We start from the raw sequence: 20,762 nt of genomic DNA on the forward strand, positions 1-20,762 counted from the left end.
AGCTGGGTTGGCCGCACGGAGGGGGCGGGGCCTGCGAGGGGGCCGCCCATGGGCGGGCCCGCACCGTGCTACATATGTAGATGAGCTCTCTTTCCCCGCTCACCCCGCCCCCATCACTCTATATTCAATGAGACAGCCAATGGAGAGCGAGGACGGCTCCAGGAGGGGCGGGGCCTCGGGGAACCCCACCCCGGGAGCGGCCGCTGAAGGGGTCAGAATTGAGGCAGATAGCGGTTCGTGGGGCGGGGCGGGCGGCTCGGAGGGGGCGGGCCCAAAAGTTTCCTGCCCAACTTTCGCTGCCTCCTTCCTCCGCCCGCGCGCTCTGCGGCTGCAGTTGGGGGGAGGCGGCGGCGGCGGCGGCGGCTGTGGGCTGAGCGCGGGGTGCAGGCGATCGCCGTCGGGGCTCGGGCGGCGGCAGTGGGCGCAGGCTCCCCGGTGCCCGCCCCTCCGCTCCGGGGGGGCGCGAGCGGGCGGCCGGGGGGGGGGCCGGCACCGCCGCCGCAAAATGAGCCTGCTGTCGGCCATCGACACGAGCGCCGCCTCGGTGTACCAGCCGGCCCAGCTCCTCAACTGGGTCTACCTGTCGCTGCAGGACACGCACCAGGCGAGCGCCTTCGATGCCTTCCGGCCCGAGCCGCCCGCTGGTGCCGCGCCCCCAGAGCTGGCCTTCGGCAAGGGCCGCCCAGAGCAGCTGGGCTCGCCCCTGCACTCCAGCTATCTCAACAGCTTCTTCCAGCTGCAGCGCGGAGAGGTGGGTGCCCCTGCGCGCCCCCGCCCTCAGTCGACCGTGCCGGGCCTTTTCGTATCTGCCCGGCTTTTCCTGGCCTGGCCCCGGCCCGGCTCCGTATTGCCCGGCCCTGCTTGGCTTGGCTTCGCTTAGCTCTGCCAAACTCGCCGCCCGAAGTCCCCGGGGCGCCGGGAGCGCGTCACCTCCCCGCTGAGCCCGGCCCGGAGCTGCTCAGGCGCGGGCGGGGCCCTCCTGCCCTCTCTTCCAGCCCGGGGCGCCCTGCTCCAAGGGGACTGGGGGGGCCCGGCTGGGAGGGTGGGTTCCGGATTCTCTCCAGACAGCCGGGGCGCGGCCTGTGCAGGGAGCCCCTTCCAAGTGTCCTTCCCACGCCCAAACCCATCCCCCTCTCGGCCACCGCTGGCTGGGACGGAGAGTGTAGATTCTGCTCCGAGTTCCTCTGGAGGGGCCTAAAATCTTTTCTCCTCCGACTTCGGCGGTTCCCGATCCGAAGGGCACACTGGAGAGCAGTGACTAGCCCGGAGAATTTTTCTGCTCTTCTCACACAGGGACCCCCAGATACATCCTCCAACCGCTCGCCCTCCCCCAACCACATAGGAAGTGGTTTTTGAGGGCCTGACCCCACAGACTGCGCTGTCCCCCGCCCTCCCAGCCTGGAAGGAAATGAAAGGGAAATCCTCTTGAGCTCTTGGGAGGGGGGCTAGATAGGGGGAGAGGTTCCAGCTGCCCAGTGCCTTCTCCAGAAACCTGGGCCGGCTGCCGTTGCAAAGTCTGCCTGTTGGGTGGATTCAGTTACAGAATCTGAGGGGCAGTGCATCTTCCCCCAGCTAGATAAATACAGATTGCCGGGACCTCCCAGCCCCTTTGAGAGGTCTTCAGAGCCTTCCCGAATACCACCCTCTCTGGCTTCAGCTGGACTCCTCCCGGGCCCCTCTCCCACTTACTCCTGCCTCATTTGGGAACTGCAGACACCCTTCTGTGGCCTTCAGTCACTCTCCTTCTGGCAGCTCTCTCTGCAAAAGTGCAGGGGGAAGGGGCAGGGCAGAGGACACACATGAGGGGAACTTTCCTTCTAGACCTGGGCACACGAATTAGTTTCAGGAGAGTCAGAATACTTGACAGTTTGTGGGAGAAGGCCTGTGTATACACCAGTGTGCTGGGGATGGAGGTGGGGAAGACAGAGGGTCGCCCTTTCTGGCCCCATAATGTGTTCCCCTCTGCCATTATTGACTAGGGGAGACACGGACATGTAAATCGCTGGCCTGAGGCCTAGAGATGGGCCAATGGCAGGCAGCAGAGAGAAGGCTGGTTGACCTGTGTTGGGCTAGTCAAGCATAGCTGGGGGAGATGAGTCTGGAAAGCACTCTTTGGTGCCAGGCGAGAGCATTTGTATGCCAGAGCTCTTTGTAAACTGTAAAGCACTCTCTCCACGTGAGGAATTGTTCTTGGCTGGGAATCGTTCTTTCTTGTAAGAGACTTTGCCGCCTCTTCAGGGAATGGCTTCTGTGACCAAGGGCTTTGGAGGACGGTGCCTGGGTCTTGTCAGTTGTTTGTTCTCTTACCAAACATTTGTTGAGCTCCATGTGGCCCCCTGGGGATTCCGCCAGAGTCTCGTGGGGGCCCCAGATTAGAAGACAGACCCATGTGAAGGGTGGGTGGTTTCATGGGGGTCCTGTGGGAGCCCAAAGGCAGGAGGGTGACCATGACTCACAGGTCAAGTGAGAGTCTGTCCCCTAATCAGCCTCTACTGGCTTCCCTCTGCTCCCACCCTATGGTGGCCTTGTTCCACCATGTGGGTCTCTGCTAAGATGGCCTGGGAGTTTGGGGCCATCAGGAGTCCCCTGTGAGGGTAGGCTGTTGTGCCTCCTCTTGGAAATTTCTGGCATCCAGGATCCCACCCAAGTCTCAGTGAGACCTGCCTTCTGTCACTTCACTGCTGTTTACCTCGATGTCCTCATGAAGAGGCACATTCCTTTGCTGGGGCCACTGTAGAAGGAGCTGGTAAAGGTTATCTAGAGCAGTGGTGGAAAAAAGTCTCTCATGGTCTGACTTTGGAGGAACCCTTGTCTCTGTCTGGGCCTCAGTTTACCTATCTGTAAAATGTAGTCTCTGCTCTCCCCCAGGGGGATGTGTATGGGATTTGAGAGCTGTACAGGAGAGGATGTGCCTACAGACAGGCTGGGTTAGGGAGGTAAGAGGGGCTTCTTCTATGCTCATGGGCCAGTGGCTTCCTTGCAGGGGCTGGAGGACTGTGCCTGTTGACTTCCGGAAGACTCTCTTGGCTTTAGACTCACTCGCTCTCACCCCCCACCCGCTTTGCCTCCTAAACCCTCTTGAAGCCCCAGCTGTGCTCCTGGGGACAGGCCTTTCCTGTGTCCAGGGCTTAGCTGGTGACCTAATATGGCTCCAAAATAGCAACTGGTTGAGAAGACAAGAAAAAATACCCCCCACCTGAATGCCACCAAGGGGCTTGTTGGACAGGAAGCAAGTCGTGTGTGGGCTGGAGGGGACTCTACGGAGGGACCCAGGGGCCCAGGAGCGTCGCCATTCTGTGCAAAGCCTGGCAGGCCTGGTGGTAGTGCCTGCGGATGTGACTTGCATGCTGACCGCTGACCACGGCCTGTCTGCACCGGTCCCTGTGCCAAGGGCCCACCCCCTCCCACACCACCCCAGGCTGCTCCCACCACAATAGCAAAACACCATGAATGCAGCTGGGCTTTGGGCGGGGGGAGGTGTGAGGACATGGGGGCACAGAAGCCCATTGTGCCCCGGAACCTCAGCTCTGGAAGCTGAAGATAAGCCAAGGGTTCTGAGTGGAACACTGGCCCTGGGAGCGGAGAGGGAGATGGCAGAGTTCATGGGCAAAGTGCAGGAGCAGACACCAGGATGCGGCTTGGATGCTTGTGCGGACTCCTTGGCGTCTCAGTTTGTGGTGAGGCTGCCAGGCCAAAGCACACACAGGTACTCTGCGCAGTTTTTTAAAAGGCCTCTGGGTCTAGAAACCGGGCCCTGTGAACCCCTCTTTCAACCCCTGATCTGTGGCAACAACTATATGTCTTTGTAGGGAAACTTGTGAGGCCCTTGGCTGAGCCCTTCCTGTCTCTCTCCAAGTATCCGAGGAAGCCAGATCTTAGAGGGAGTGGGGGGTGGGTGGCATGGAGGGGGGGTGGTCTTCCCTGCCAGGCTTTGTTTGGAATTTAAATTCACAGCAGTGTGGGGACTGTGGGACTCCACCTCCAGAAAAGTAGAGTTACCCCATGTTGAGCATTAGCTCTCAGGAACCTCAGAGGGATGCCGAGAGCCCCTCCTGGGTAGTCCCTGTACCCCCTCAAAGGAGATGTAGCTGTCCCACTCCAGGTCAGATGCTTAAGGCAACTGTTTTCTTTCCCTCTTCCTCCAGGGCCAGATGTGGCTTGAAGATGTGGCCCTCCTGTCAAGTGATACTTTGTGGAGTTTGGGGGAAGGGCTTTGGGGTCAAATACATTTGGGAAACATAGCGTACTGTCCTTCCCTTGGAAACACACCATGCTAACACAGTAAAGGCTCTGAAAGGTCCTGCAGTACAAAACCTGCTAAGCCTTCTTCTTCAACCCAACATTTTGCATACCTGTTTGACTGGATTACATTTTTGGCACAGAACACATGCCAGTGTTCTTCTGAACATCTCCAGGCTCAGAGAATGCTCTGTCAAAGCAGACCTCTTTCCTCAAACCGTAGGAGGCTCTTCCTGGAGCTGTTAACCCAGTTGCCCTCCTGGGTCCTAGTACTATCTTCTGTAGCACTGAGGACACCCTCCTCTTTGCAGCTCTGGTCTCATTGGAGATTTGAGAACAGCAGCAAAGGTCTCATGAGGCTTACCAGACAGGGCTTCAGGCTCCGGCACGCACAGGGCTGTTAGAACCCAGAGAGGGGTGACCGCAGTGTCCTGCTTTAAAAGGTTCCCAAGTATTAGGGACTGTGCTCTCCCCAGGTGCGGCTGAGCTGAGAGGCTGCCTGGAAGTGTAGAACAAAGCCACATATCTGCTCGAGGGTGGGAGTTTGCCTCCCTGGGGCTGAGTGGGCTTCAGGAACTGAAATTTGTTCCCAGCAGTCTTTGTGGTCTGTGTGGGGTGGTGGGGGGCAGCCCCAGGGCCTGGGAGGAATGGCCATTCCAACCCAGCTGGGAGCTTGGGAGGATGCCCAGCTCCCTCTGGCCAGCCCTGGAAAGCTGAGCTCTGAGTCAGGCAAGGGGGACCATCGTTCGTGGGCCTGTTGGCTGAGGTGGTCTGACCCTCCCTCCGTCAAATTAAATTGGCTGGGCGGGCCTAGACTCAGAGGGGAGACCACACCTCGTGGACCATCTGAGTCAGGTGGGAGGGAGGGAAGCAGGCAGCATTAGTAATAAGGAATTAGCAGCGGCAGAGAGCCAGGCTCTGTCAGCACCAAGAGAAGGGTCCTGTGGAGAAGACGGCCCTTGAGTAGCATCTCTTACCCTTGGTGGTGCTTTATTCTTGGCATCTTTTTCTTCGTGGCTCCCATTTTACAGAAGAGAAAACAGGCCTGGCAAGTCACCCAGTAAGACAGTGGCAGAGCTAGATCTAGCAGTCTTCTCCATCCCACCTACAGTCATCTCTGTGGCTCGTCCAGCTGGTGCGGTTGGCTTTCGCCTGGATCATTCACTGGACGCCAGTGCAGGGCAAGCAGTAACCAGGGTGTTCTGTCAAGCCTCAGTGTCTTGGATGTTTTGTCCCCGATCTCAAACCTTCTGAGGAGTGGTAGGCATTGGTCATGGGTTCTGGGTTTCCTGTCATGTCCTTGCTCCAGGATGGGACTCTGTGGGATGTGAGTCCAAGGATGGCCTGGCTTGGGAGAGGCAAAGATGGACACTGAGCACTTCCTAGCACTCCTGTCTCATAGCATCCACTGCGTGCCGCAAACCCATTGTGCAGATGAGGAAACTAAGGCTCTTCAAGAGGAGGAAGATAGAGTTAGGGACATCTCAGGATGCTTGGTCTGTCATGTATGTGTGTGTGTGTGTGTATATGTGTATGTGTGTATGGTGGTGATGTATAATCTTTTTTTTTTTAATTTGTTTATTTTTGGCTGTGTCAGGTCTTAGTTGCGGCACATGGGATCTTTTGTTGCAGTGTGCAGGCTCTTCGTTGTGGCCCTCGGGCTTCTCTCTAGTTGTGGCGCATGGGCTTCTCTCTAGTCGTGGTGCGTGGGCTCAGTAGTCGTGGCATGTGCGGGCTTAGTTGCCCCGTGGCATGTGGGATCTTAGTTCCCTGACCAGGGATCGAACCCACATCCCCTACATTGGAAGGCAGATTCTTAACCACCGGACCACCAGGGAAGTCCCAGGTGTTGTATAATCTTTATTCTGTCCTTCTCTGGCCATACTGGTCCACTTGAGGTTTCTGAAAACACCAAGCGCTCCCATTCCTCTAAGCTTTTGCACTTGCTGTTGCTTCTACTGCTTCTAATGCTATTGACTGTCCCTGTATAACTGACAGATTCCAACTTACTTCTTTATGGCACCAGTGGATGTCTCTTCTCTGAAGACTTTACCTCGCTGTCATGGGGAGCACACCTCCCTCCAGCTTCCATGTCCCATGACAGATGAGTGGTACATCCTTCTGGTAAAGCATGTCTTAACAATCGGTATTTCTGTGAAACATGTACCATATGTGTCTGTCTCCATAGCTACATTTCAACACTCTGAGAATAGGAATCCTGTCTTTTTCCATTTCGTAATCACAGCATCCGATGCTTAGTCAGTGCCTGGGACAGACTAGGTGCTCAGTTAACATTCACTAGGTGGATGAGTGGATGGATGACTTGGACTCTCTCCTCCTCTTCCTTCCCCAGACTTGTGACTATTGTGAATGCTTTCCTCAGTCTCTTAACCTCTTGTTTTATCGCACAGAAGAAGTGTTTATGGATTGCTTGATAAATTTTAAAGAGCTGACTTGGGAGTCATGAAACCCTATCCCTAGAGATTGGGTCCCAGCAGAAGCTTAGGTGTGCTAACAGTTCTTGACCTTCTTTGGCTATGGACCTCTCTGAGAATCTGAAAGCAGCTCGAATTCCTCTCCTCAGCGCCATGCACATAGCACACAAGTACATGCACACGCAGAACTCACATTTGCATGTAATTTCAAGGGGATCATGTCAACAGTGGATCCCAAATCCAGGTCCCCTACTGTAGAAGCTGCAAGCCTCAGTGGTACCCCAGACTGGCTAAATCTTAGGGACCTCTAGTCCTCTAGTTCTTGGATCCATGCTTTCTGCTTTGATTTAGTGAGTATATTCTAGAAGCGAGAGGCAGCCTGGTCCCCAGTGCTTATGCTCTAGCTGGGCAGCAGGCACATGGTTGTGAAACGTGAACACCTACCAAGTGAGTGATGACCTGGGGGGGAGCAGGAGGGACTGAGTGGGGACGGGGAGCCTCCCCTGTGTCTGTTCTGCTCTGTCCTGCTGCCACTGTGCTCCTCCATCCCCTGGTCCTTTCTTTCCCCATTTCTCTCTCCCAACTCCCCCTACCAAGAAGAACACAGCCTGCTTATTTAAATTTGAATCTCTCATCAAGCTCTGGCTGTGTCCGGGGAATTGTGTTTTGCATGCCCCGGGTGAATGGGACTCTAGGAGGCAATGGTGCCCTTGGGGGTCCCGAGTGGGGGGATTGCCACCTCTCTCACGGTCGACCCTGCCACCTTCTTGGCCCACAGGTCAGCTTTGGACCTTGGAAACAGGAGCAGAGCTGGGGTCTGACTGTGGCTAGGGAAACCCTCGGTCCAGGTGTGGCTTCACTTTCCCATCGGCCGGCTCCAGCCTTGACAATGGCTGTCTCCTTCTGTCCCTGCGCCCAGCCCACATCCGCCCCTGCTTGTGTGTATAGGATGTGTTTGTGTTTGACCCTGCGGGCCGGAGCCCCAGATAGACCCCAGCGGGTAGAAGAAGTGCAGATCTCTTTGGAGAAGGGGTAGACTCATTTGTGAGATGAATGGTTTCTTGTCCCAAAGAGAGGAGTGTGGGTGTGTATGTGTGTGCATGTGTGTGCGCGCGTGTGCGTGTCTGTGTGTGTGTATGGGGGTGGCTTTTGGGGATAAGAAAGCAGTTGTTCAGCTGATGAAAGAGCCCCCACAGAGCTGAGGACTAGGACCAGAGAATTCCTCCTCCAGGGCCATCTCAGGCCCAGGGGCAGCAGGCCTCAGCATTTGCTTTGGACAGACCTCCTTGGACGCTGCCCACTGCCACTGCCATGACCTTCCCTGCTGTGCTGCTCCCGCCTCTGCCTGCTGACCCTCTTCTCTTCTTGCACCTATCGCTTCTCCCTCTGGGCTGCCCTCGGAAGCTTCTGCCCACCTGCCCTAACTCCTGCCTCCCCCCCTCCCGCTGTGCCCTGTTTCTGTCCTGGGGAGGCAGCCAAGGGGGAGCACAGATTGTCAGGTTGAGTCAGCCCTGGAAATCTCCACTTGTGTATCCCAAACCCCTCAACAGAACCACCAACCCCGGGGCCCAAGCCCCGCAAGCAGCCCAGAGAAGCTGGTGCCTCACCTTGCCAGGGCTGAGGGGCTTGGCCATGTGATGTCACAGGGCCTCTGTGCCAAGGAGGATGGTCCCCGCCAGGTGTTTTACGCTGGGTCCCCTTCCTGTAGGGGGAGCCAAGCCTTGGAGGCCATTCGGGGGCTGAAATATAACAGGCCAGCAGATCTGGGTGTGACTGTCCTCTTAGCCACGTGCTGGCTGTGTTTCCTTGGGCAAGTTACTCAGCCTCGCTGAGCCTCAGTTTCCAGTTCTATAAAATAGGACCAATAAGGCCCATCCAAACAGTGTTCTTGCCAGGGATGAGACGAAGAAAGGGAAAGGATCCAGTCAAGTATCTAACACAAGTAGGATGAGAATAAACTATAGTATCTTCCCATCTAACTTTCTCCAACAGCCAAGCCAGAACCTTGGAGGAGTTCCAGCAATGGACAGGAATCTGATGCTTTGTTCCCCACATGTGGCATAAGGATCCCACGCTTCCTACTAGCTGCTGGGGTCACTGACCCAGGGGGGAAGGAGGGGTGGTTTCTTCCCCCAGGCTGGTGATCTGGGCCCAGATAACCCAGAGCCACACACTAGTGGGGCTGCCCACAACCACTGCCCAGAGCAGCTGAATCTGAGGTGAGATGACCCTCCGACTTAGTCCGTGGGAGCTCAGAGACCCTGACCTAAATCCTTCAAGGCGTTGCGGCATCCATACCCTCATCTGTCAAGTGGAGCTCCCTTCCCGCCTGTGATTATTGCACACAGGACAGTCATGGGCGTACGGAACAGAAACAGTCTGGTCTCTGGGGCAACGGAGGGTTGCAGAATCTTTGCCTTCGGGGATGTCCAGCCTTGTGGAGAGATGAGGAGGTATCACCATGTAAAGAGATTAGAGAGAGACATCAGAGCCCCTTCAGGCAAGGGCAGGGGAGTCACAGGGTGGTCCCCACCCCAGCCTGCAGCACAGGGCTATGGCCGGGAGGTTGGGAGGCCCCTGGAGGGGGCTGGGGACTCTGTGGCCAGTGGGGCCTCAGTAGCACCTGAACCTGTGCTTTTCACACCGTCCCTTGGAGCCCAGGCCTGAGCAAGAAGAAGGGGTGGGTTCAAGGCCACACCACTAGAGTTAGAGCCATGGCCAAGAGCCCGGTCCTGGAGGGGTTTGGATCCAGAGTGGGCATCCCAGGGGTGGACAGCAAGTGCAGGCCTGGAGGGAAAAGAGCGGTTGCTGGTGGGACAGACACTAAGGGGAGTAGCCTCGTTGTTGCAGAGTTAGGGGCTGACTGATGAAGGGGAGCCCTGCCCAGCCTTGCCCTCCAGCTACAGACGGCAGGACTTGGGAGAGGTGGTGCCCTCGTAGATGAAGTGCCCTCTGTGGACCAGGCTCTGGGGGCATCTTTCAGTACCTGGAGTCTGGACCTTGAAAAAGCAGGCTGGCAGGGATCATCAAGTTTGCCCTCCTTCCCTGGTCCACGTTACATTTTACACGTGGGAAACCCAAAAGGCCAGGGCCCCGGCTCCACAGACAGAGGGAGGGAGCTCTGTGTGTCCTGGCCTCTGCTCTGGCCAGTCCCCACAGGCCGTGGAAATGTCCAAGAGACCAACTTGCCTTTCACCTCCATGGCCCGAGCTCCTCGGGGCTTCGGAGAGGAAACAGCTTGCTGCCCCATCTGCCCGTCCAGCCGGCCGGCAAGCAGGACTCCTGGCCCTTAGGCCTGGCTGTGTGCTCTGGTCTGTGCCCCCGGGCCTCGCTGGGCCTCAGTTTCTCCATTGTAACTTGAGAGTGAGGTTGGGTCAGTTGACTGTTCCGCTTTTCGTCCTTTCGTGGTGTCGTCTTGAATGGCGGCCGGCGGAAGGGAGCTGGAGCACCTGTGAGGGCCAGGCCAGAGCACACTGGTCGGCGATGAGGGGAGCTCTGGCCTTGCTTCTCTGACCCGCAGCTGCCTGTGTGACCCTCCTGAGGGGCAAAGCTGTGCCCCATCTGAGGCTATGGGGGGGATGTCAAGCTGCCGGGGAGAGGACAGCCTGCTCGGAGGCCTCTGGCTGCCCAGGGATACCCGCGGGGCCACCCGTGGGCAGGGGTGTGTGGCCACAAGATGGGGGAGAGGTTTTTTCAGGGTGTAATTAGTGCTCTTCTGGCACCCACCAAACTTCCCCTTCCTCTTGACAAGTTGCTGCCAAAACAGCCCTGATTCCTGTGGACTTGCTTAAATCTTATCCAGAAAAAAAAAAAGAAAAGAAAAGAGAAAAAAAATAAGAGGGTTGTTATTTGTGAAATTGCATTTCCCAGCCATGCGGGTGAGTCACACCATTTGGAGCTTCAAGTTTCTTGTTTGGATGAACTTTTCTCTGGGAGGCTGGGGCGATACTGCCCTCCCCCAGACCAGTTCTGGTGGGGAGAGGTCTAGAGACAAGCTAAGGAGAGACCTTGATAGTTGGAAAGTCCAGGTGCTCCCAAGGCCAGGTAGGGCTGGACAGGCTGTACCTGAGCTGCCCCAGGGGAGCTTTAAAATGCAGACTTGGGCTTCGGGGAGTTAGTGTTTAACAGGGACAGAGTTTCAGTTTGGAATAATGAAAAATTTCTGGAGATGGATTGTGGTGAGGCTTGTACGATAAAGGATGTGACTGTACTTAATGCCACTGAACTGCGCACTTAAAAATTGTTAAAAGGGTAGGTTTTATGTAATGTATATTTTACTGCAATGAAACAATGCAGTAGATTTTGGGCCCTCATTCCTAGGTGGCTGCTTTGGTAGGTCTGAGGTGGGGCCCAGAAAACTGTATTTGTTAAAAGTGTCCCAGGCCATTCAATACAAGGCTGGACACACTCATCTAATCTGTAAAATGGGGACAGTGACATAGGGCTGTGGTGAGCGTCAGCTATCTTAACACGTGTAACGTTTCCAGCACCAGGGACATTAGAGTGCTCAGTATATGTTACTATTATCATCTAATCCCACTTCCTTTGGGACCCTCCCCACATCCTTTAAGGTTGTCCAGTCTTGGCTCGCATACCTCCAGGGATGGGGGACCCTCTGCCTTTCAGGATGGACCATCTGGGGCTATCTAAGAGCTGGAGAGTTGCCCTCAGACTTGCTGCAGGTTTGTGTGGGATCTTCCACAGTAGCCCTGGGCAGTGGTAGAGCAGAGATGGTCATTAGGACCCTTTGAGTTCATTGCCCAGTCACTGCAAACTGACTGTGTGTTGGGCCTGGCTGCCCTGGATGTGGTGTCTCTGTCTTTCCTTCCAGATCCCAGGCTGTGGTCCAAACCTACATGGGAGAGAACAGAGGCCCAGAGAGGGAAAGGGCTGGCCCAGGGTCACATAGCAGGGTGTCCAGGGAGCCAAGAAGAGTGAGGGCTGTGTCCTCTAGGGAGGAGTGCCAGACCCCCAGAGGCGTACATGTGTGAGGGGTGGGATCTGTCCTGGTTGGACGAGGGGTGTCTGATCCCCTGGGGCCAGCTCTCAGCTCACCTCCCTCCCTTCCCACACTGAGGGGACACAGAAAGCACTGTCCCTACCCCGGGCTCCTTCTGTCCCATCTTTGTAAGAGAGCCTGAGGCAACTTCCTCTCGGTGGCTCTCCTCCCCTGTGAGCCTGGGGACCCCCAAGAACAAGGCTGTGTTGTCTCTCCAACAAGGCTCCCCAAGGTCTGTAGTTCACTGCTGGGGTTCTTGGGCACCTTAGCTGGGGCCAGGTGTGCCCAAGCCCCGTGCCCAGGTATGTCATCAGCCTCCTGGGGAAGCTGCCTCTTTCCAGCCTTGGCCTGGCCCCAGGAGAGGGGCCCATGGCCGTTCCCTGCCAGCCTCACCGCAGGCCCCACCTTTGCTAAATTCCAGTGTGCCCGGCCGCCCAGAGCCCGTGACTCCTATAAATAGAAGCTGTATACACCAGGAGGGGGCCTGGGCCGCGTCTGCTTTGAAGCCAGGCAAGACATCTGGTTCCTGTCAACTGGAGGTGGGAGAGGTGAGAGAGGTGGGCCACTTCCTCCCCGGGCTTCCAGAGAGCTGGCCTGGGCCGGGACGAGGGCTCCCCGGAACACAGTGTGCACAGGCCTCGGGCTGCAGGAGACCAGACGAAATGCTGGACTTCAGTCTCCTCTTCTGTATGATGGAAACAATGCTGTGAGCTGATATCTCAAGTCACCCCACTAGGACGTGGCAGAGCCCCAGCTCTAACAGGTTGCTTTCTGCCGTACGTCTTACCCCTGGCAGTGTGTAGAGAACTAATGATCATCGTCATAACCATCACCATATACTGAGTGCTTCCTCAGCGCCCGGCAGGAAATAAAGGGCTTTACATTCTTGGCTTCACGTTAGCCTCATAGAAACCCTTGGAGGTAGCTATCATTATTCCCATTTACCGGATGGGGCCACTGAGGCCCCGAGTGGTTAACCGGCTTGTCCTTGGATGCACAGCTAGAGGTAGGACTTGAATGCAGCCTCCAGGAAGCTGGAGCCCGCAGGCGGCTGAAGGGTCACTATGAATTCATGTGTGTGTGTGTGCGCGCGTGTGCGTGTGCGTGTGTGTGTACGGGCCTGTGGAAGTTCCCAGGAGGCCAGAGCGGCACAAGGGGCCATGCCTCCAGAGCCCTCACAGCCTCTGTCCCCTGCAGGCACTGAGCAGCAGCGTGTACAAGAGCGCCTCGCCCTACGGCTCCCTCAACAACATCGCTGACGGCCTCAGCTCCCTCACCGAGCACTTCTCCGAGCTGACCCTCACCTCTGAGACCCGCAAGCCCAGCAAGCGGCCCCCGCCCAACTACCTGTGCCACCTGTGCTTCAACAAAGGACACTACATCAAGGACTGCCCCCAGGTAAGGCAGCCCGGCCCCGGTGGGGCTCAGGGCCCCTGCTGACCTGTGGCCCGGCCTCCGTGGGTAGAGCAGGTGGAGTAGTCCCCCCAGGGCCCCTTCGGCGAGCGCCTGGCCCCGTGGCTGCTGGTCGCCACCTTTTTGTCCCCTCTGGTTTTTCTGAGGTAGGCTGGCTGGTATGGACGGGACAGAGCCCCCAGCTTGGTGCTGCACTGGCCGGTCAGCAATCTGGGTGGGGGACCCCAGAATGAGGTTCTGGGCCTTGGAGTCCCCCCAGTCGTCCTGCCGAGGTGGGTCCTGTTACCGTGGGGCAGGAGGGGGCTAGCAGCGTCTTCACAGCTCTCCCGAGAGCCCGCCGCCTCCCGCTCACAGGGAAGGAATGTGGGCTCTGGGCCAGGGATCCAGATGTGCGCCCCCTCCCCCAGGCCCCGCCTCTGCCTCCTCTGCAGCCTGCTCCCCTGAGGGGGAGGGGGCGCCCTGCCCGCGCCCTGTGCCCCCGGGATAGGTCTAGGTGAAGGCCTCGGGCACCGTGGGCTGGGTGTCGCTCCCTCGGTGTGGGAAGAGGGTCGGGAGACCAAGGCGTTCAGGAGCAGCCCCGTCTCTCACCCGGTGCTTTGCCACGACAGGGTGGGGCTCCAGGGGGCAGACCCCACTCACCAGGCGACCCTGACTCTCTGACCAACATGGCTGTGGAATCCTGGGACGAGAGAGGTTAAGAGTTGTGTTAAATACCATACGAGATTATCAGTGATTTTTTTTTCCCTATTGTTTTTTTCATACTTTCCACTGTTTTTAGAACGTGGTACTACTTTTATTTTGTACGTGTAATGGAAATGGAATCCTGGAAACTCAGAAAATCCGTGTAGTCTTGACCTCCAGATGTTGGCAGCCGAGGGTGTGGCTGGGCAGGGCTGGGTCCCTCCAGGACCGGCGGGAGGTCGAGGTGCGATTGCCAATCACCGCTCTTCTCAGAAATGACCGTGCCATGCCTCAGGTCCTTGGCTACTTCAAGTACGGCCGGCCACAGCTGCATCAGTGTCTCCCCAGAGCTTGTTAGAAATGCAGAATCCCAGGCCCAGCCCAGAACTGTGTTCTAGTAAGATCCCCGGTGATTCAGCCGGTGACCTCAGCCCTCCCCCCAGCCCTGGCCAAGAGAGGCCCACCCACCCTGGACCCACTGATGGGCTGCCCTCCAGATCTGCACTCCCCTGTGCCCTGTCTACCCTCAGTATACACAGTAAGCAAGGGGCCCTTTGCATGAGGAGATCCTGGCAGAGGGTGAGGATCTGGTTGGCACTCAGAGATGTGCCCACGGCCCACCCAGTGAGCCTTCCCCAGCTGAGCCGCCAGCACGGGGGCTGTCAGCTCTCAGGCACTCTGCCTACAGGGCAGAGCAGAACTCCACCAGGTTTAAGAAGGAGACAGTCAGTGTGCTAAGTGCTCTCCAAGCATTTCATTCAACGCTCACTTCTGCCCGGTGTGCTAAGTGCTTTTAATAGCCTCCTGTTACGGGATGCTTTGTGTGAGTGAAGGTCTCACACTGGACCATCAAGCCAGTCAGTGGAGGAGTGGAGATTTCAACCCCGCAGGCAGGTGACGCTCAGACATAAGCAGGGGCTCTCAGGGGCTCTGAGGAGGTGTGCTCGTGCTGGGCAGACAGCCTGGGAAAGCTTCCAGGAGGAGAGGGGCTTGAGTGGGGCTGGCAGGTTGATGGGACAAGGGTGACCAGTATCCAAAGGCAACAGATGATGAGTCAGAGGTGGAGGGATGGCGAAGGTGCGTGTGTATTTGCGCACGCGCTGCGCTCTCCCAGACGGGCCAGAGCTCCTCCCAATGTGAGGGGTAGGAGGGTCCCTCTCCTAGGTGCCTCTCACTTTCTAGCACTGTGCTAACCACGGTCCTTCCTTTACATGGGTTACACAGTGTGTTCGCTTATCCTGTGCAGGGCTCTCAACTCTGTGGCCGAAGTAGGAGTAATAGCCCCATTTTACAGTTGGAGAAACAGAGTCTCAGAAGGGTGACGTGCTGAGGAGAGGGCAGAACCCTGGTCTTGGGGCCTCGGTGCTCTTTGTTTCCTTGAGCATCCACACCGCTCCAAGCTGAGACTTCCATGGCCTGTGGAGCCTGTTTCTGCCTTGAGCTGGTAGAGCCCCTCTTCCGGCCCCATCTCAAACTTGATTCTATCCGGGATTCCTGCAGACCCAAGGATCTCCCTTCACTCTTCATGAGGGTCACCATCCGTAAAACGAGGCTAGTGAGAACGCTAGCACAGAGGACTGCTGTGAGGACTTAACGAAGTAACGCATGAAAAGTGCTTAGCACAACGCCTGGAGCACGGGAAGCACTCAGTAACTGTTGGCCAGCATTATTTTTGTCTCCCTTGCGTCACAATGCAGAGTGCACATACTTACATAAGTATTTTAGCAGGCTGGAATATGATTGGATGCTCTTCACCCCTCACCTGAGCGCAAGCCCCAGGGGCAAGTGCTGGGCTAGATTCATCTCTGCCAGCCCAGGTACCATAAAGTACAGCAGGTGCTTAGTACAAGTCTTCCTGAATGAAGGAACAGGTGGAAATCTTCAAATGAACTATTATGTAAGAGCTCAGCATGTATAATATTTAAAAGTGAAATGCTTATTTTTGGTAACAGCTTTAATGAGTTGTAATTCAACCATTTACAATATACACGTTGATGATTCTTAGTATATTCACAGAGCTGTGCAACCATCACCACAATCAATTAAAGAACATTTTTGTCACCTCAAAAAGAAACCTCATACTCTTTAGCTATCACCCTCTGAACCCCCATCTCCTAACAACCACTAATCTACTTTCAGTCTCTGTAGATTTCCCTATTCTGGACATTTCATATAAATAGATTCATATAATACGTGGTCTTTTGTCACCAGATTCTTTCACTTAGCGTATTGTTTTCAAGGTTCATTCATGTAATAACATTTATCAGTTCCATGATTTGGGAAGTATTCCATCCTGTTTTATTTTCTGGAAGAGTTTGTGGAGAATTAATATAAATTCTTCTTTAAATGGTTGGTGGAATTCACCTGTGAAGCCATCCGAGCTTGGGCTTTCTTTTGTGAGTAGATGTTTTTTATTACTAATTGAATCTCTTTATTTGTTATGGGTCTATTCTGATTTTCTATTTCTTCTTGAGTCAGTTTCTGTAGCTTGTGTATCTCTAGAATTTGTCCATTTCATCTAAATTACCTAATTTATTGGCATACAGTTGTTCATCATATTCTCTTATAATCCTTTTCATATTGTTTTATAATGTCCCCCTCTTTCACTTCTGATTCTTATAATTTGAGTCTTCTCTCTTTTTTTTATTGGTCATTCTAGCTAAAGGTTTGTCAACTTTGTTGAACTTTTTAAAGAACCAACTTTTGGTTTAGTGGATTTCCTCTATTGTTTTTGTATTCTTATATCCTTACTTTCTATTCTAATCTTTTTAAAAATTGTGGCAAAATACATATAACATAAAATCTACTATTTTAACCATGTGTCAATGTACACAGTTCAGTGGCATTAAGTACATTCACATTGTTGTGCAACCATCACCACCATCCATCCCCAGAACTCTTTTTATCTTGTAAAACTGAAACTCTGTACCCATTAAGCAATAATTCCCTCCCCTTCCCTCCTCCAACCCCTGGCAACTATTATTATACTTTCTGTCTCTAAGAATTTCACTACTCTAGGTACCTCATATAAATGGAATCATACAGTATTTACCCTTTTGTGACTGGCTTATTTCACTTAGCATAATGTCCTCAAGGTTCACTCATGTTATAGCATGTGTCAGAATTTCCTTCCTTTTTGAAAGCTAAATAGTATTCCATTGTGTGTGTGTATCTGTGTGTCTGTGTGTATGCCTCATTTTGTTTATCCATTTATTCATCAATGGACAACTGGATTGTTTCTACCTTTTGGCTATTGTGAATAATGCTGCTATGAACATGGGTGTACAAATATCTCTTTGAGTCCTGCTTTCAATTCTTCACTCTAATCTTTATTATTTCCTTTCTTTAGCTTGCTTTATGTTTAGTTTGCTCTTCTTTTTCTAGTTTCTTGAGGTGGAAGGTTAGGATACTGATTGTACATCTTTTTTTAAAAAAATTAAATGTGGGTGTTTATAGCTATAAATTTTCCTCTGAGCTGCATCCCATAGGTTTGGTATGTTGTATTTTCATTTTCATTTATCACAGGGTATTTTCTGATTTCCCTTGTGATTTCTTCTTGGACCCACTGGTTATTTAGGAGTATGTTGTTTAATTCCACGTATTTGTGAGTTCCTCAGATATCTTTTTTTTTTTAATGATTTCCAGTTTTATTCCATTGTGGTTGGAAAACATACTTTGTATTATTTCAGTGCTTCTAAATTAATTGTGATTTGTTTCGTAGCCTAAAATTTGGGCTGTCCTGGAGAATGGTTCATGTGCACTTGAGAAGAAAGTATTCTGCTATTATTGGGTGGAGAATTCTATAGATGTCTGTTAGGTCTAGTTGGTTTATAGTGTTGTTCATGTCTTCTGACTTCTTGTTGATGTTCTGCCTAGTTCTATTGTAAATTATTGTAAATAGGGTTATTGAAATCTGTATTATTGTTGAATTGACGATTTTTTCTTCAGTTCTGTCGGGTTTTGCTACATGTATTTTGATGCTCTGTTATTAGGCACATATATGTTTATAACTGTTGTATTTTCCTGATGGAGTGATCCTTTTACCATTATAAAATGTCCCTCTTTATCTCTAGCAACATTTTTTGTTTTAAAGTCTATTTTGTCTGATATTAGTGTAGCCTGCTTTCTTATGGTTGCTGTTTACCTGATATAGCTCTTTCCATCCTTTTACTTTCAATTCATTCATAGCTTTGGATCTAAACTGTGTCTCCTGTAGACAGCATATAGTTAGATCTTGTTTTACTTTTTATCCAGTCTGACAATCCCTGCTTTTTGTTCGGGTTGCTTAATCCATTCACATTATTAATAATGCTATTGTTAATGCTCTTTTCATATATGCTATTATTAATATAGTTGGATTTAGGTCTGCCATTTAACTTTTTGATTTTGAAATTGCTCGTGTCTTTTTTGTCCCTCTGTTCCTCCTTCACTGCTTCCTTTTGCATTAAGTGATAATTTTCTAATATAACCTTTTAACTTCTTTAATTATTTTTTCTCCATTTTTAAAAGCTATTTCCTTAATGGTTGCTCCAGGGCTTATTTTATACCTCTTAACTCATCAGAATGTGCTTCAGATTTATACTAACTTAACTCCAGTGAGAAATGTTACTTAACTCCAATATAGAAATGTAACTCCTTTGTAGCTCTATACTTTTTTCCTTGTTCTTGTGGCATTATTGTTTACATATTACATCTATGTATGTTACAAATTCAACAATACTTGTTATAATTATTACTTTAGTTAGCTTTATGTGTTTTAGAGAAGCTGGGAGAAGAAATGAGAGCAATTATATATCCATAGCTTATGTCATATTAGCCTCCTTATTTCCCATTTCCAATTCTTATCATTTGTTCCTGTGGATTCAAGTTACCACTTGGTGTTCTTTCCTTAGCCCAAGACAGATTTTCTCCCACCCACCTCCTTTGTGCCATTATTGGCAAATGTACTACATTTCTATGTTATAGGACAAATAATACAATTATATACATATTGATTTATAAATTGCTTTTTGAATCAGCTAAGAGAAGAAAAGAAATATGCACTTACACTGTCTTTTACAATTACATAATCACCTTATCAGTGCTCCTTGTTTTTTTCATGTGTATTTACATTACTCTCTGAGGTCCCTTACTTTCAGCCTGAAGAACTTCCTTTAGTATTTCTTGAAAGATTGGTGTGCTAGAGATGAATTCTCTGTTTTTGTTTACCTGAGAATGTCTTTAACTCACTTTCATTTTTTAAAGATTTCTTTGTTGGGTATAAAATTCTTGGCTGACAGATATTTTTAAATTTGAGCACATTAAATATGTTATCCCACTGCCCTCTGGCCTCCATTGTTTCTGATGAGAAGCCAGTTAATATTATTGGAAATTCATCATAAATGACATGCCATTTTTCTCTTGCTACTTTCAAGATTTTCTCCTTGTTTTAGCTTTCAGCAGTTTTACTATGATGTGTCCATTTTTGGATCTCTTCATCTTTATCATACTTGGCGTCTGTTGAGCTGCTTGGGTGCGTTGATTAAAATTTTAAATCAGATTTGGGAAGTTTTCAGCCATTATTTCTTTGAATAACTTTTCTACTCCTTTCTCTCCTCTCCTCTTGTGGAATGACTTTTAAATGGTCTAATGCTTTTAAAATCTTAAACGGTCTAACTGGGGGTGGAATGTGCAGAACACTAGGCCAGCCCTGCCTGGGTCCTGAAGCTGCCCATGGAGCCCCAGGCTCTGAAGAAGGTAGCAGTGCAAATGCGGTTAAAGCATTCACTGCCAACAGCCTGGGTAGTGGGATACAGGAACCAGAAGATGGTAACCTGTTAATTGATTCTTTTTCAACCTTAAGTGTGGAGAGAGGTGTCCAGAGTTCAGCTCATCAGACTGATGAGGCTTCTCATAGGTACCAGGTGCAGTGCAAGGGGATTGGGCACTACAGGAAGAGGGGTAGCCCCAAAAGCAGAGGCAGAAAGTGCGGGAGACAAGTTCCCAGTGTTGGTGAAATGCGGTCCCTCTTTGTGGGGTGAGGCTGTGCCTGGGCCAGGGTCTCTCTCCAACCAATGTCAGCACTGGCCCAAGAAGACTGGGACTCAAGAATGTCTACCATTCAGCTCTTGACAAATCTGTCCCTGTTGCAGTCCCCACACAGTGTGCCAGGTGTCAATTCAAGGGTAATAATAATATGAACAACAATAATAACAGTCTCTCAGCATTGAGTTTACCACTGAGCTTAGTGTGTAATATGCATTAGCTCATTTAATTGTCTCAAAACCTCTATCAGGTCAATTGCCAGATGATAAAACCGAGGCCCAGAGAAGTTGGCTGGCTTGCCTAAGGTCACACAGCTAATGAACAGCAAAGCTGGAATTGGAACTCAGGCCTTCCTGATTCCAGAGCCCATGCTTTTTAAATTAGATTCTACCATCAGCTTTAGCGTCCAGACTTTGATCTCCACCATCATTCTCAGAAAGGGTTCTTTAAAAAACGGGTTGCTGGAAATAAAGAGGGACAAAGACAATGTGGGCAAAAGCCATATCAGGCCTGGTCTGGCCAAGTCATTGTGTCTTGTTCGAGTCGACCGCTGGTCCAGCCCCAGGGTTTCTGTTGCCCCAGTGCAGTCAAGGAGGCCAGGGGTGGCTGGGGCTGCCAGCTCTGGTGACTGCAGAAATCCCAGGTGGCTGTAGGGACGTCGTGGGTGCTCTCTGTTGGGCCTGCCTGCAGGGTCACCTGTGTGTGTCATGTTGGCTTCTGCACACTGATGTGGCAGGACCTGTTCCGTGTCAGCCGCGCCTGCCCGTGTGGGTATGTGTGTTTGTGGTGGGACCTTGGCTCAGTGCCACATCCGTGCCCAGGACACACAATCTGCCAGGACAGAGCTGGGCCCAGCACTCAGTACAATTGCCCAGCCTTTCCTGAGCTCCTACTATGTGTCAGGCCTGTGCTAGATAAAGCTCTACCTTTGTCCTCAGTGGAACAGAGTGGACAACAGAAACGCTGTTGAC

The 20,762-nt window shown here is 52.2% G+C and overlaps 1 protein-coding gene across 3 annotated transcripts in view; it reads left to right on the forward strand.

Annotated features, from left to right (window-relative positions):
• Window positions 1-305: 305 nt before the first annotated feature.
• ZCCHC24 (zinc finger CCHC-type containing 24) overlaps window positions 306-20,762 on the forward strand; it is a 74,437-nt gene continuing 53,980 nt past the window's right edge. For 2 of the 3 annotated variants that reach the window (XM_082425725.1, XM_082425726.1), the window contains exons 1-2: window positions 306-751; window positions 12,871-13,071. In XM_082425725.1, coding sequence (XP_082281851.1) covers window positions 506-751; window positions 12,871-13,071 — 447 coding nt within the window. In that variant the 5' untranslated portion in view covers window positions 306-505. The remainder of the gene's footprint in view (window positions 752-12,870; window positions 13,072-20,762) is intronic. The other variant, XM_082425724.1, reaches the window with a different exon arrangement.

Source organism: Balaenoptera physalus, assembly GCF_965194825.1.
Source record: "Balaenoptera physalus genome assembly, chromosome: 14".
In the NCBI taxonomy this organism is placed as follows: Eukaryota; Metazoa; Chordata; class Mammalia; order Artiodactyla; family Balaenopteridae; genus Balaenoptera; species Balaenoptera physalus.